This window comes from Mobula hypostoma, chromosome 2 (assembly GCF_963921235.1).
Source record: "Mobula hypostoma chromosome 2, sMobHyp1.1, whole genome shotgun sequence".
Taxonomy (NCBI): Eukaryota; Metazoa; Chordata; class Chondrichthyes; order Myliobatiformes; family Myliobatidae; genus Mobula; species Mobula hypostoma.
Window position 1 is genome coordinate 74,741,110 of NC_086098.1, and position 16,537 is coordinate 74,757,646.

At 41.3% G+C, this 16,537-nt stretch overlaps 2 protein-coding genes across 3 annotated transcripts in view; one reads left to right on the top strand and one right to left on the bottom strand.

Annotated features, from left to right (window-relative positions):
- Window positions 1–16,537, bottom strand: part of mcph1 (microcephalin 1) — a 292,116-nt gene that overhangs the window by 120,141 nt on the left and 155,438 nt on the right. The window lies entirely within an intron of this gene.
- Window positions 1–16,537, top strand: part of angpt2a (angiopoietin 2a) — a 101,015-nt gene that overhangs the window by 18,671 nt on the left and 65,807 nt on the right. The window contains exon 2 of the mRNA XM_063038940.1: window positions 5,032–5,178. Within this exon, the coding sequence (XP_062895010.1) occupies window positions 5,032–5,178 (147 nt within the window). The remainder of the gene's footprint in view (window positions 1–5,031; window positions 5,179–16,537) is intronic.

Sequence of the window (16,537 nt, forward strand, 5' to 3'; positions counted from 1 at the left end):
TGCTGGAGAACTTGACTACTAACACTGATAATTGACCTTGAAGACCAGTGAGAACACTTGATTTATCCCATTCTGGGGTGGATTGTGTACTGACCTTTGGATTGCTACAAGATGTTAAGACTGTGAATTCCAAACACACATAAGCCTTTAAACCACTAAAATTCTTTCATGGCAAAGAGATATACATTTTGTTTAAAGTAAACTCCAGCCTTTGTCACATTGGCAGAGACACAGAGCGAGGTCATCAGTGAAAGTGCAGATGACCCATCAGCAGAGATATTGTATAAATATGGAGCTGCTCGTTTGTGTCGTGTTTGGGAATAATTCCAAAACTCCTAAAGGGGATCCAACATCAGCAAGATGGTTTAGATCATCACCCTGGATCATGCAAGCACAAATGAGTTGACACAAAGTAATGGAATATTTCCTCAAGAGCACATAAAGTTCTTAGAACAGTACTTCTCTGAAGGAACCATTTTCCCCATCAACTCTGCATGGTTGCTTCTTTCTGGGACTAAATCCCCTTCCTTGGCTTTCCTCCACATCATCGGGATTATAGATACAGCAAACAAAAACTTTAACTTGGAGATATTCGGGTTGTTTATTCAAATGACAGTAAAACACTGACAATCTGCACCCCAATGTTCAGAAATCCTAATGCCAGGCATCTGGCTCACCAAATACTGCTTCCTCGCTTCCACAAGGGACACCATGTCCTGGATCCTGTGGTCTCCTGAAAACTGCTGAGGTCCAGAACCTTGGGATTCTGAAACTCTCTGGGCCCCATTCCACGCTCCCTGAAGAGGCACCATGTCCTAGATCCTGTGCTTTCGTTAAACTCTCCAGCATATTTGAACATTCTGGGGCCCCCATTCCTACACTCTCCTGAAACTCTTTTGGATCCCTTTCCTATGCCCCTGACAATCTTCAGGGCCCTTGTTCCTAGGCTCTCCTGAGGTGTATCAGATTCTCTGTGTAACATCTTAACAAAAATAACAAATTAATAGTCTGGAAAAGCTGCCCTTTCAGCAACAACATCTCGAATGTGCTGGAATCAAGGAATGTTACTGTTTACGAAAAGAAACCAGCAGTCTTTATCTGAACCTGCATTGTGGTCCCCTGTACCCACAAGATGTTTTGACCATCTAACCTATTGATGGAATTATTCAAAAATGAATATTGTCATACCATCCTCAGAAATAGCAGTTCATCATTGTTTTGCGTGTTAATTTCCAAAGTAAGCAAAAATATTTCAATCTGTAGAATGGACAACGTGGTATTTCTGAATACACCACATATAATTGGAATTGTGGTGCACAATTCTGAAAATTACAATGGAAGCAGACTCAGTTGACACTTCCAAATGCCAGCTTGAAACCTACTTAACCTTCCGTTTAACTAACATCATTTTGCTTTCGATTTCTATGTTTGCACTTTATCTTACTGTAAAGCACTTGGAACTAAATCGTTTCTATGAAAAGCGCTTTATAAATAAGTTATTATTATTATTAATTCTCAGAATCCACGCTGTCTGACGCTGTGCACCATCATTTTATCAGAAGTAATATTTATTTAAATGTTGATAGCTTTGAGGGGAAATCAAGCTCCTTCAGGGAATTGGTTTATTACTGACACATGCACTGAGATACAGTGAAAAACTCGTCCTGCATACTGTTCATACAGATCAATTCAGTACTCAGTGCATTCGGGCAGAGTAAGGTAAAACAATAAGACACAAATTAAACTGCAACATCTACAGAAAAACTGCAGTACAGGCAGACAATAAGGTGCAAAATAATATTGAGGTAGATTGTGAGGTCAAGAGTCCATCTTATTGTTCTAAGGAACCATTCAATAGCCTTATAAAGCAGGGTGGAGGCTGTCCTTGAGTCTGGTGGTACATCCTTTCAGGCTTTTGTTTTTTTTAAACCTGATGGCATGGTAGTGTTCCTGTGCAAGTCCAGTGAACAGCTTTAAAACCCAGTCTCCATAAAAGAGGAGTGTCAAGGAGCAGGAGTGAGTGCTATTGCTATTACACAGGAAAAAGTGCTGGGCAAACTCAAAGATCTTAAGGTAGATAAGTCACCTGGATCAGATGGACTACATTCCAGAGTCCTGAGAGAGGTTGCTGAACAGATAACAGATGATCTTTCAAGCATCACTTGGTTCTGGCATGCTCAGAGCACTGAAAAATTGCAAAAGGCACTGCACACTTTAAGAAGGGAGGAAGGCAAAATAAAGAAAATTATAGGCCAGTTATCTTAACCACAGTGACTGGGAAAGAGTTGGAGTCTATTATTATTAAGGATGAGTTTTTGGGGTACTAGGAGACCAACGATAAAATATGTCAAAGTCAGCATGGTTTCTGTGAAGGGAAATCTTGCCTGACGAATCTGTTGGAGTTCTTTGAGGAAGTAACAAACAGGGTGGACAAAAAAGAGAGACAATGGATGTCATTTACTTGGATTTTCAGAAGGCATTTGGTAAGGTGCCACTCATGAGGCTGCTTCACAAGATAAAATCCTATGGCGTTACAGAAAAGATACTGGCATGGATACAGGAATAACTGACAGACAGGAGGCAGCGAGTGGGAATAATAGGGGCTTTTCTGGTTGGCTGTGAGTGACTAGTGGTGTTCCTCAGGGGTCAAGTATTGGGACCACTACCTTTCACATTGTTTGTCAATGATTTTGATAATGGAATTAGTGGCTTTGTGACAAAGTTTGTCTATGATATGAAGATAGGTGGAGGGATACGTAGTGTTGAGGAAGAAATGCGATTGCAGCAGGACTTAGACAAATTGGAAGAATGATCAAAAAAGTGGCAGATGGAACACAGTGTTGGGAAATGTATGATAATGCATTTTGGTAAAAGTCATAGTCATAGTCATACTTTATTAATCCCGGGGGAAATTGTTTTTTGTTACAGTTGCTCCATAAATAATAAATAGTAATAGAACCATAAATAATTAAATAGTAATTTGTAAATTATGCCAGTAAATTATGAAATAAGTCCAGGACCAGCCTATTGGCTCAGGATGTCTGACCTTCCAAGGGAGGAGTTGTAAAGTTTGATGGCCACAGGCAGGAATGACTTCCTATGACGCTCAGTGCTGCATCTCGGTGGAATGTCTCTGGCTGAATGTACTCCTGTGCGCACCCAGTACATTATGTAGTGGATGGGAGACATTGACCAAGATGGCATGCAACTTAGACAGCATCCTCTTTTCAGACACCACCATCAGAGAGTCCAGTTCCATCCCCACAACATCACTGGCCTTACGAATGAGTTTGTTGATTCTGCTGGTGTCTGCTGTGCCCCAGCACACAACAGCAAACATGATAGCACTGGCCACCACAGACTTGTAGAACATCCTCAGCATCATCCGGCAGATGTTAAAGGACCTCAGTCTCTTCAGGAAATAGAGACGGCTCTGACCCTTCTTGTAGACAGCCTCTACAAGAGCAAAAGTTCAGACTATTATCTAAATGGGGAGAATTTTTAAACATCAGAGGTGCAGAGGGACTTAGGAGTCCTCATGCAAGGCTCCCAGAAGGTTAATTTACAGGTTGATTCTGTGGTAAAGAAAGCAAATGCTTGGCATTTATTTCAAGGGGAATAGAATATATAAGCAAGAAGCTAAAGCTGAGGTTTTATAAACCATTAGTCAGGTCGCACTTGGAATATTGTCAACAGTTTTGTGCCACATATCTCAGAACGGATCTGTTATCGTTGGAGAGAATCCAGAGGAGGTTCATTAGGACAATTCTGGTAATGAGGGGGTTAACATATGAGGAGTGTTTGGCAGCTTTGGGCCTGTACTCACTGAGATTTAGAAGAATGCGAGGTGGGGGGGGGGGATCTCCTTGAAACCTACCAAATGTTGAAAGGAATTGATAAGGTGGATGTGGAGAGGATGTTTCCTACGGTGGGGGTATCCAGAACTACAGGGCATGGCCTCAAAATTGAGGGGTGACCCTTTAGAACAGAGGTGAGGAGGAATATTTTTAACCAGAGAGTAGTGAATCGGTGGAACGTGATAGTTTCCTGATCAGTCAGGGAATCAAAGGATATGGCGAATAGGAAAGTGTGTGGGGTTGAGTGGGATCCAGGATCAGCCATGATGGAATGGTGCAGCAGACCCGATGGGCTGAATGGCCTAATTCTGCTCCCATGCCCTATGGGGATATGGGGGTGTGGGGGCTCTTTGGGCAGGAAGGACTTGTTTCTGCACTGGTTCTTAAGAAAATGAGAAAGTGTCCATTGTGGGTGAGGTCTTTATGCTGGCTAGACATTCTTTTTAAATGACACACCACTAACGAAGGAATATGCTTTAACCCTTATTTCCTCTCAATGAGATCAGAATAAGCAAACAGATTTAAAACATAGGGCTTTTGAAACAAAAGAAATCTACCCTCTTCAGAGGCAATTGGTATGTGCACCAGGCTGTATTTACAGCTTTAAATTTAATTTAAAAGTTTTGAATGTGGTATAAGGATCGATACAGAATTGGTTTGATCGTTGTCTTTCATACCCACAGAGGACAGAACAATAAATGTGAAGGTGAGAGAACACTGTGGTGATCTTTAGGGTTGGGAAATGTTTCACCTCATGTTATGTACTTTATTTTGGCACAACTTTTTAAATTTATATTTTTAATATGTACTTCTCATTGTAATTTATAGTTTTTCTTCATGTATTGCACTGGATTGCCGCCACAAAACAACACTGACATGACACATGTCGGTGATAATAAACGTAGCGTCACTTTATGTACATACAATCAGTCTATGTATATAAGCTGATCTTATTTATATACAGCCCCAGTCCATGTTACTTCTACATAGTGTTTTACAGGATTGCTTTTATACTTATTGTGTTTTCTTATGCTGCATTGGACCTGGAATAACAACCATTTTGTTCTCCATTACACTCGTGTACTGAAGAATGACAATAAACAGTCTTGAATTTAATTTGACTTCAGCTTTGGAATTCAGTATATGGGCTGAAATCTGTACTTGCCTTTTGCAGCTTGAAAGCTACATTCAAGACAACATGAAGAGTGAAATGGTGCAAATCCAGCAGAATGCAGTGCAAAACCAGACTGCAGCCATGTTAGAAATAGGAACAAACTTACTCACTCAACAAAGTCGCAAAATAACAGATGTCAAAGCTCAGGTAAGTACTTAACTCCAGGTTATTAAATATCCTCTAGTAATGTGGTGTCAAATGGTTTCATGGTCATTCATTCATCCATTATGTGTCATGTTGTATGACGTGGGCAATCATGATCTTGGCCATGATTGTTCTTGTCAAATTTTTCCACAGAAGTAGTTTGCCACTGCCTTCTTCTGGGCAGTGTCTTACAAGACAGGTGACCCCAGCCATTATCAATACTATTCAGAGACTGCCTGCATGGCGTCAGTGGACGCATACCCAGGATTTGTGATATGCACCAGCTGCTCATATGACCATGTGATATGCACTACCTGCTCCCATGGCCTCACGTAACTCTGATTGAGGGGCTAAGCAGGTGTTACGCCTTGCCCAGGGGCGACCTGTAGGCTTGCGAGGGAAGTAGTCATTTGGTAAAGATGTATCTCCAAGCCACTAGTCATGGTAAGGTACGCTAAAATTTGGTTCAAGATGATTCCTCAACGGAGTACCAGGCCAATACTCAATTTATCACCTGTTTGAATACAACTCAGGGATTTCCAGAGTTGATTTGTGCACACATATTAACCTATGGTCAGTCTTCTCAGTGAAATAGTCTCAGCAAAGTTCCAAATAACCTGCTGTTTCCTGGAACACGGCCAATGTTATTCAACTGCAAAGTGTGCAGTATAAAAACAAATATGCTGAATATAATTTACTGATTTTTTTGAAGAAATCTGGAAATCACATCCTAAAATTGTGACATTTAAGTTTACAAGTGACAGAAAGCACAAATGAGTTGATAGTCCCATGTACCCTGAACATGCAAGATTATTACCAATCTGTAAACCAAAGTAAACCCTTGTACTTTTTCATAAGACCAAAAGATTTCGAGTCTGCTCCACCACCCCATCTTGCCTTATCCTTCTCACCCCATTCTCCTGCCTTGTCCCCATAGCCTTTAGCACCCTGACTAATCTAGAACTTATCAATCACCACGTTAAACATACCCAATGACTTAGCCTCCACAGCTGCCTGTGGCAATGATTTCTACCAATTCACCATTCTCTGGCTAAAGAAATTCCTCTACTCTAAAGGGATGCCTTTGGGCTTTTCAGTCATGCAATTACCTCAGTGGCTTGAAAACTGCCACCACTTTATGGAACAAAGGAAGTGGAGAAAGGTTACTAGTCATTTATTATATAATCATCTATGATTCAGATAAATAAACCGTCAAACGCTGATGTCACACCAGCTCATCCTTTCAATTAAACATTTTAGTAGACAAATTAAATGGTAAGATTCAAAGAATAAAAAGTGCAATCATATTGAAAGACTGCATTATCTCAATTATTAATTTTGATCTCCTATAATACTGATCATCAATTTTCACGATCTGCACAACCTTCCGGTAAAACAATGCACATTAAGTGGTCTAACACAATACAAAAAGCTTGTTTCTGTGCTAATGTACAGTTGTATTCACAGGATATTTAACCTTTACAATGAATGTATATATGTCATAAAAATATTATCTTGCTGAAGTTCAGAATGAGGAACTCCTCAGGAAAGATTATACTGATGTGCAAAGATGCAAACTAGATCTTTGAATCTAGTTTGCAAAGATTGAAGAGAAAAATTTATAATAAACTCGTAAAAACAATTTCACCGAAAGAGGGATAGGCAATCTTAATTAGGCACAAAGTAACTGGATTCCAATTAAATTCAAACCTTAGAATACCCATTGCTTTTGATTTTTCCTTCAAGAGCAATAAAAATGCATTCAATAATTGCAAGCACAACCAAAAAAGACAAAGTAAAAGGCAATGAATGTGAAAATAAAATTCAAAGAAGGTCATGCTGTGTTGATCAACAGAGAATAGAACATGATCTTAATTTCACAGAGTGAACTGCTACTTACTGCCATTTCTTGTGGATTCTGAAGAACAACTTCAGTTAAAGACATAATTGATAGCAAATGGTAAATTCTAATTGAAGTTTTTAAATTAATTGAAAACCAAGTTACTCTATTTCTGAGGATGCTTACATTTTTGCTGACAAATCAGATTAGCTGCGGATGTGAAAATAAATAAATTCAACCTTTTGCAATGCACTTAATTAATTAGAAGATAACACCCTACTATTTTATATTTCTGACAAATTAAAACCTCAACATAAAAAAGTTATATACAAGTATGTATGAGCTGAACACCCAAGTGGTGCATGACTGTTCGTAAACACAAAAAAATCTGCTGATGCTGGGGTCAAAGCAACACTCACAACACGCTGGAGGAACTCAGCAGGTCGGGCAGCCTCTATGGAAAAGATCGGTCGACGTTTCGGGCTGAAACGTCGACCGATCTTTTCCGTGGATGCTGCCCGACCTGCTGAGTTCCTCCAGCGTGTTGTGAGTGTTGCATGGCTGTTCGTAGATGGTGGAGCAATTTGTCTGGTGCAAAAATTTGGTTGGTAACCAAACAACATGATAACCAAGGTCACATTAACAGCAAGTCTCTTCCTCAATGACATTAAACAGTCTTGAGTCTTGAATCTTGAAATATAACACCTGAAATTGTCAGTAGAACAGGAACAAGTGTGTAACCAAAGAACTATGAAATGAAAAATTGTGCTGATAGGCATCACATTCTTTTGAGCTATTAAGAAATTGGACCAAAACTGCAGTATACTATATCAGGAGAGATAATTAATTTATGAAAAAATTATATATATCAAACATTGCTGTGTTTAAACAGCTGTTCCATTTCAAAAAATAAGTACTCCACGACAAGCTGTACAAACAGAGCTATCCCTAGCCACTATAATGTGGAGAGTGAATACTGGGACACAATGAATATTGAGAAGTAGTGTCAGGGAACACCTTTGAGGAGAGATAAGTAAAAATGGAGTGAAGCTTAGGGAGAGAACTTGAAATCTAAAGGCTTCAGTATGCCAGTTTGTGGCCACAAATGGTAAAGGAGTTAGGATTGAGGATGAGAATTTTCGAAGCTAAGACATTGTTTTAGCAGAAGTTTCAACAATCTCCTGAAACATGGCAAGATGATGCAATTTTTCTTCTCATGATTATCACATTTATGAAAACTAACCACGTTTGTCAAATTTTAGACCAAAAGACAAAGAAGCAGAAATAAGCCATCTGACATATTGCGTCTGTGCCACCATTCCATCATGCCTGATTTATTCTCCCTCTCAACCCCATTCTGCTGCCTTCTTCCCATAACCTTTGACATTCACAGCCATCGATAGTAATGAACTCCACAGATTCACCATCCTCTGGCCAAAGAAATTACTCCTGATCTCTGTTTTAAGTGGAAATCCCTCTCGTCTGAGGCTGTGCCCTCTGGTCCTAGACTCATCCAATGTGGGAGGTATTGTCTCCACTTCCATTCTATCTAGGCCTTTCAATAGTTAATATGTTTCAATGAAATCCTCCCTCATTATTTTAAACTCCAGTGAATATAGATCCAAAGCCATCATACTCATACGCCAAGCTCTTCATTGCCAGAAACATTCTCGTGAACCTCCTCTAAAGCTCTCCAAGGCCAGCACATCTTTTCTAAGATAAAGAGCCCAAAACTGCTCTCAATACTCCAAGTGTGGTCTGACCAATGCCTTATAAAGCGTTACGTGCACCCTTGCTTTTATATTCTAGTCCTCTCGAAATTAATGCTTACATTGCATTTGCCTTCCTTACTACTGACTCAACTTTTAGGTAATCCTGCACAAAGACTCCCAAGTTCCCTTTGCACATCTGATTTTTGAATTTTATCCTTGCTTAGAAAATAGTGTATGCCTTTACTCCAAAGCGCATGACCATACACTTCCCTACACAATATTCTAAAAGCCATTTTCTGTTCTTGTCCATTTTCCCAATCTGTCCGGGTCCTTCTGCACACTCCCTGCTTCCAAAACACTACCTGCCCCTCCACCTATCTTTCTATCATCCACAAACTTGGCTACAAAGCCAACAATTCCATCATCCAAATTGTTGACATATAACGTGAAAAGAAGCAGTCCCTATACTGACCCCTGTAGAACACCACCAATCACCAGCAGCCAACCAGAATGGGCCCCTTTTATTCCCACTCTTTGTCTCCTTTCAGTTTGCCAATCTTCTATCCATGCTAGTATCCTTCCTCTAACATGATGGGCTCTTATCCCATCGAGCAGCCTCATGTGTGGCACCTTGTCAAAGGCCCTCTGAAAATCCAAGTAAGCAGCGTCAACTGAATTTCCTTTGTCTATCCTGCCTGTTATTTCTTCAAACAAATCCAACAGATTTGTCAAGCAAGATTTCTCCTCTCAAAATCACACTGACTTTGACCTATTTTTTTCATGTGCCTCCAAGTACCCCAAAACCTCATCCTTAATAATGGACACCAACATCTTCCCAGCCACTGAAGTCAGGCTAACTGGCCTATAACTGGCCTCTGCCTCTCTCCCTTCTTAAAGAGTGGAGTGACATTTACAATTTTCCAGTCGTCTGAATCCATTCCAGAATCTAGTGATTCTTGAAAGATCATTAGTAATTCCTCTACAATCTCTTCAGGTGTCATCCGTCTGGTTCAGGTGACTTATCTATCTTTGGACCTTTCAGTTGCCCAAGCGGGAGGGAGGGAGGGAGGGAATGTCGACTCAGACCATGAGAGGCCTGCGTCAGGCATTTTCATGCCTTAAAAGGCACAGATTGGAAGTCCGTGTGGGGCACCACTCCTCTCATGGACACTAGGGCAATGTGTGGTTAAGTGCCTTGTTCAAGGACACAAACACGCTGCCACAGCTGAGGCTCGAACTAGCGACCTTCAGATCACTAGACGAACGCCTTAACCACTTGGCCTCGTGCCCAAGCACATTCTCCTTAATAATAGCAACAACACTCACTTCTGCCTGCACGCCACACCCCCCCCCCAAACTCTTGATATTCTGGAACACTGCTAGTGTCTTCTATCGTGAAGACTGATGCAAAATACTTGTTAAGTTCATCTACCATTTCTTTGTCCCTCATTACTATCTCTCCAATGTCATTTTCCATCGGCTCAACCAATATCCACTCTCGCCTCTCTTTTAGTTTTTATATAGGTATCTGAAAAAACTCTTTGGTATCGTCTTTTTTTATCATTGGCTAGCTTACCATCGTGTTTCATCTTTTTCTCTCTTTATGGCCTTTTAATTCCCTTCTGTTTGTTTTTGAAAAATTCCCAGTCCTCTAACTTACCACTAATTTTTGCTATGTTATGTATCTACTGGTTTGCTTTTATGACTCCTCTTATCAGTCATGCATGAGTCATTCTCCCTTTTGGGATTTATCTATCTTGCGCCTTCTGAATTGCCCCAAGAAACTCCAGCCCTTGCTGTTCTACTGTCATCTCTCCTTGTGTCCCCTTCCAATCAGCTTTTGCCAGATCCTCTCTCATGCCTTTGTAATTCCCTTGACACCACTGTAATACTGATGCGTCTGACTTTATCTTCTTGCTCTCATACTGCAGGGTAAAGTCTACCATATTATGAATACTGTCTCCCAAGGGTTCTTTTACCTTAAGCTCCCTCATTAAATCTGGTTCATTACATAACACTCAATCCAGAATGGCATTTCCCCCAGAGGGCTCAACCACTTGCTGCTCTAAAAAACTATCTGGTAGGCATTCTACTAATTCCCTTTCTTGGGATCCGGCATCAACCTGATTTTCCCAATCAACCTGCATTTTGGAAACCCGCATGACTCTCATAACATTTCCTTCATTGCATGCCTTTTCTATCTCCCTTTGTAATTTGTATCTCACGTCCTGAAACTGTTCAGAGGCCTGTATAAAAGTCTCATCAGGGTCCTTTTACCCTTGCAGTTTCTTAACTCTAGCTACAAGGATTGTACATCTTTCAATTCCATGACACCTCTTTTTAAGGATTTTATTCCATTTTTTTTTACCAACAGAGCCAACCCACACCCTCTGCCTGCTTCTTGTCCTTTCCATACAAGGTGTACCCTTGAATATTAAGCTCTCAACTATAAATTTGCTGATGATACAACCATTGTTGATAGAATCTCAGATGGTGATGAGAGGGCATACAGGAGTGAGATATAACAGCTAGTGGAGTGGGGTCGCAGCAACAACCTTGCACTCAACATCAGTAAGACCAAAGAACTGATTGTGGACTTCAGAAAGGATAAGATGAGGAAACACATTCTCATCCACAGAGTGGGATCAAAAGTGGAGAGAGTGAGCAATTTCAAGTTCTTGAGTGTCAATATCTCTTGAGGACATAATCTGCAGCCAACATATAGCTCTAAAGAAGGCAAAACAGCTGCTAGATTTCATTAGGAGTTTGAGAAGATTTGGTATGTCACCAAAAACACTTGCAAGTTTCTATACATGTACCATGGACAGCATTCTAAAGCAGTGTCTCAGAAAGGTGGCATCCATCATTAAGAATCCCCACTATCTAGCTCATGCCTTCTTCTCACTGCTACCATCAGGAAGGAGGTACAGAAGCCTGAAGGCACACACTCAACAATTCAGGAACAGCTTCTTCCCCTATGCCATCTGATTTCTGAATGGACATTGAACCCACGAACACTACCTCAGTACTTATTTTATTTTTTTGCACTACTTATTTCATTTAACTATATTATATGTACACACACACACAAGAATTACAAAAGAAAAATAAATTATAGTAAGTATACTTACTGTAATTCTATTTCCTTTTGTAATTCTTGTTTTCTTTAATATTGCATTGGACTGCTGCAAAGTTAACAAATTTCACAATATATGCCAGTGATACTAAACCTGATACTGCCACGACTCAGCAACCCCCAGATTGTTATACTTGCCAAACTTTAACTAAATTACTTTTTATTCCGTATACTGTGTATTTAAATATAACATCTTCAATGCTGCATTAATCACCATTTTCGATTTTGCACCTATGTTACACTTTAACCTATCCCACTGGCACAATTTTGCCCTATTATCTGCCTGTCCATCCTCGTAGTCCCACTACCACACTGCATCAACTTGCCCCATCCTCAGTCTTATCACTCCACTCCCACCCCACTGTGAAATTAGTTTAAACCCTCCCGAACAGCTCGAGCAAACCTGATTGCAAAAATATTGGTCCCACTTGGGTTCATGTGTAACCCGTCCTTCTTGCACAGGTCATACCTTTCCCAGAAGAGATCCCTTTGATTCTAGAAATTTGAAACCCTGCCACTTGCACTACTTCCTCAGCCATACATTTATCTGCCAAATCATCCTATTCTTACTCTCACTGGCATGTGACACATGCAACAATCCAGAGATTGCTACCTAGGAGGTCCCACTTTTCAGCTTTCTGTCAAACTCCATATAATCTCTCTTAAGGACTCTTCCTTTTCCTACCCATGTTGTTGGTACCAATATGTACCATGACTTCCAGGATTCTTACCCTCCCCCTTTAGAATACTGCAGACCCAGTCTGAGACATCCCTGCCCCTGGCACCTGGGAGGCAACGCACCATCTGGATGTCTCTTTCACATCCACAGAAGCTTCTGTCTGTGCATTTAGCTATGGAATCCCCTATCATTACTGCACTCCTCTTCTCCCCGTTCCCTTCTGAGCCACAGAGCCAGACTCAGTGCCAGAGTCCTGGTCACTGTTGCTTCCCCTGGAAGGTTAATTTTTCCCCCTCCCCCAGCATCCAAAGCAAAATACTTGTTATTGAGGTGAACAGCCACAGGGGTACTCTGTACTGGCTCCCTATTCCCTTTCCCTCTCCTGACAGTCGCCCAGGTACCTTCCTGTAGCTCCTATCTATCACCTCCTCATTTTCCTGTATCATCGAGCTGCAGCTCTAGTTTCTTAATGCAGTCTCTAAGGAATAGCAGATCGGTGCACTTCATTTAAAGGAAACATGAGGAATAAACTTCTTCACTCAGAGTGTGGAGAAAGCGTGGAACAAGCTGCCAGTGGGAATAGTGGATGCAGATTCAATTTCAACATTTAAGAGAACTTTAGATTAAGTACATGGATAGGAGGGGTATGGAGGGCTATGGTCCAGGTGCAGATCGACAGGACTAGGCAGCATTATAGTTTGGCTCAGACTAGATTGGCCAAAGAGCCTGGTTCTTTGCCACAGTGTTCCAAGACTATAACTCTACTGAGAACATGAGTTGTAGATTCAAGAATGGTTGCATGGCCTGATATGGAAACATCAATGACCTTGGACAGAAAAGCCAAGAAAAGGTAGTAGATATAGCCCTGTCCATCACGGGTCAAGCTCTCCCCATCACTGGGCACATCTGCAGGGAGTGCTGTTGCAGGAAAGCAGCACCCATCAACAGAGACCCCCTACTTCCATGTCATGGTCTCTTCTCAGAGCTGCCAACCGGAAGGAGGTACAGGAGCCTCAGGACCCACACCCATCAAGTTCAGGAAAAGTTATTACACTTCAACAATCAGGCCCTTGAACCAGAGGGGAAACTGCTTCTACAACCTATGGACTCACTTTCAAGGACTTTTCATCTCATGTTCTTGATATTTATTGCTTAATTATTTATTTTTATTATTTTGCTTTTTTTGGTATTTGTATTTTATTTGAATGCCCATGAGAAAATAAATTTCAGGGTTGTATATGGTGACATACATGTACTTGGATAATAAATTTACTTCGAACTTTGAAAGTGAATCTGCAGGTTGTGGAATTCCTCTTTTTCTCCAACTGTACTGCATCATACCTGAGAATTGTCTAGACATTTGAATTGACTGCAAGTTTAACTTAAGGGCATTTTAGGCAACATTATTATAGCCCTATCCTGATGACTGAAACATCTGTTTTCATTCCCTAAACCAAACACAGTGCATGAACATGGTGTACACACATGTTCTTCTGGATCAATCTGTTGTCAGCTCCTCAGCAATAAAACACTACTGGGAAACAGAACACTCTCCTCAATGGATCAGCGTCTAACTCTGGCAAAGAAAAATAAAGCAGTTTGTACATTAACAGATAAAAACTGTTCATAGCTCCAAACTCCATGAATAATTTTGCAAGTTAAAATAGACACACTTTACATTAATTCGGCAAACCACCTGGTCACCTTGGTAACTGAGTCATGTGAACTTGCAAGTTTTTAAACATAATTTGAATTGTATGAATTGACTTTATTACTAACTTCCTTCATATACATGAGGAGTAAAAATCTTTATGTTACGTCTCCGTCGAAATGTGCAATTTATAGTAATTTTTGATAAATAGTGTGTATAACAGGACAGTCAATATGACATAGAAATACAATTGTATCAGCATGAATTAACCAATCTGATGGCCTGGTGGAAGAAGCTGTCCAGGAGTCTTTTGGTCCTGGCTTTATACTGTGCTTCCATTTCCTGGATGGTAGCAGCTGGAACAGTTTGTGTTTGGGTAAATCCGATCCTCAATGATCCTTTGGGGCCCTTTTTATGCACTAGTCTCTGTAAATGTTTTGAATAGTGGGAAGTTCACATCCACAGATACGCTGAGCTGTCTGCACCATTCTGCAGAGTCCTGCGATTGAGGGAAATACAGTTTCCATACTAGGCAGTGATGCAGCCAGTCAGGATGTTCTCAGATGTGTCCCTGTAGAAATTTTTTAGGATTTGGAGATCCATAGCAAACTTCATCAACTGTCTGAGGTGAAAGACACGCTACTGTGCCTTTTCCACCACACAGCCAGTATGTATAGACCACGTGAGATCCTCAGTGAAGTGTATGCCGAGGACCTTAAAACTGTTCACCTGCTCAACCCAGATCTATTGATGTCAATAGGGGTGGTCTGTCTCCATTCCTCCTGTAGTCTACAAACAGCTCCTTTGTTTTTGTGACATTGAGGGAGAGGTTGTTTTCTTGACACCACTGTGTCTTGACTTCTTCTCTTTAGGTTACATCATTATTATTTGAGATTAGGCCAAACAGTATAGTACCATCAGCAAATTTAATTAGCAGATTGGAGCTGTAGGTGGTGACACAGTCACGGGTATGCAGAGAGTAAAGGAGGGGGCTTAGGACACAGCCCTGAGGGGCAGAGGTGAGGGAACCCACTCTTACCACCTGCAGCAATCTGATAGGAAGTTCAGGATCCAGCTACACAAGGCAGGGTGAAGGGAGGGGTATCTGAACTTCTTGTCGAGCCTGGAGTGAACTATGGTGTTGAATGCTGAACTGTAGTCCAAGAACAGCATTTACACACAAGCATCCTTCTTCTCCAGATGTCTAAGTACGGTGTAAAGCTGTGGCTATTGCGTCATCTGTCGATCAGTTGTGTTGGTAGGTGAATTGTCAGGGGTCCAGTTTGGGTGGTAGCTTGCTGCAGATGTAGTCCTTGACCAGCCTCTCAAAGCATTGGTTTATTATTGAGGTGAGTGAGACAGGACACCAGTTGTTCAGACATGTTACCTTGGTCTTTTTAGATATGGGAATAATGGTGGATGTTTTGAAGCAGGAGGGCACTCTACACTGGGAGGGAGAGATTAAAAAAGTCTGTAAACACAGCAGCCAGTTGTGCCATGCACACTCTGAGTACCCGCCCTGAGATGCCGTTTGGTCCCGCAGCCTTGTGACTATCCACTCATTGGAAACACCTACGTATTTCAGCCTCAGAGATGACCAAGGTGTAAGTCTCTTCGGTGGCTCTCCTCGGGGGCTCAGTGTTGGCAACATTGAATCAAGCGTAAAAAAGATTTATCTCATCTGGGAGAGAGACAGTGATGTTGGAGACGCCACTGCATTTAGCTTTGATGTCTGCGATGGCGTGCAGACCTTGCTATAAGCTGCATGTGTTGCTGGTGCAGAGTTGTGTCTGGATCCTGTTCCTGTATTGTTGTTTCGCTGCCTTGATGACTTTGCGTAAATTGTAGCCGCATTTCTTGAGTTCCTGTTGGTTACCGGCAACGTAAGCTCTGTGTTGCATGTTAAGTACTGCTCACATAGAACTGTCGATCCAGGGTTTCTGGTTTGGATAGACCCTGACCGATTTCTGGGAGACGGCATCCTCGATTCACTTCCGGATGAAACTTTTGGCCCCTTCCGTGAACTCGAAGACATCCTCATCATGGAAGACATTCCAGTTGACGTCATCAAAGCAGTCCTGTAGCATGGAGTCTTAGTTGTGAATTTCTAAAGATTCACTGAGGAGAGCATTCTAACTGGCTGCATCACCATCTTGTACGGAGGGACCAGTGCACAGGACTGGAAAAAGTTGCAGAGTGTTGTAGACTCAGCCAGCTCTATCATGAATACAAGTCTCCCATGTTTGAGAACACCTTAAAAAGGCTTGAAGGACTCCCGACACCCAGGACATGCCTTCCTCTCAGAAACAGAAGCCTGAAGACACGCACTCAAAATTTTAGGGAA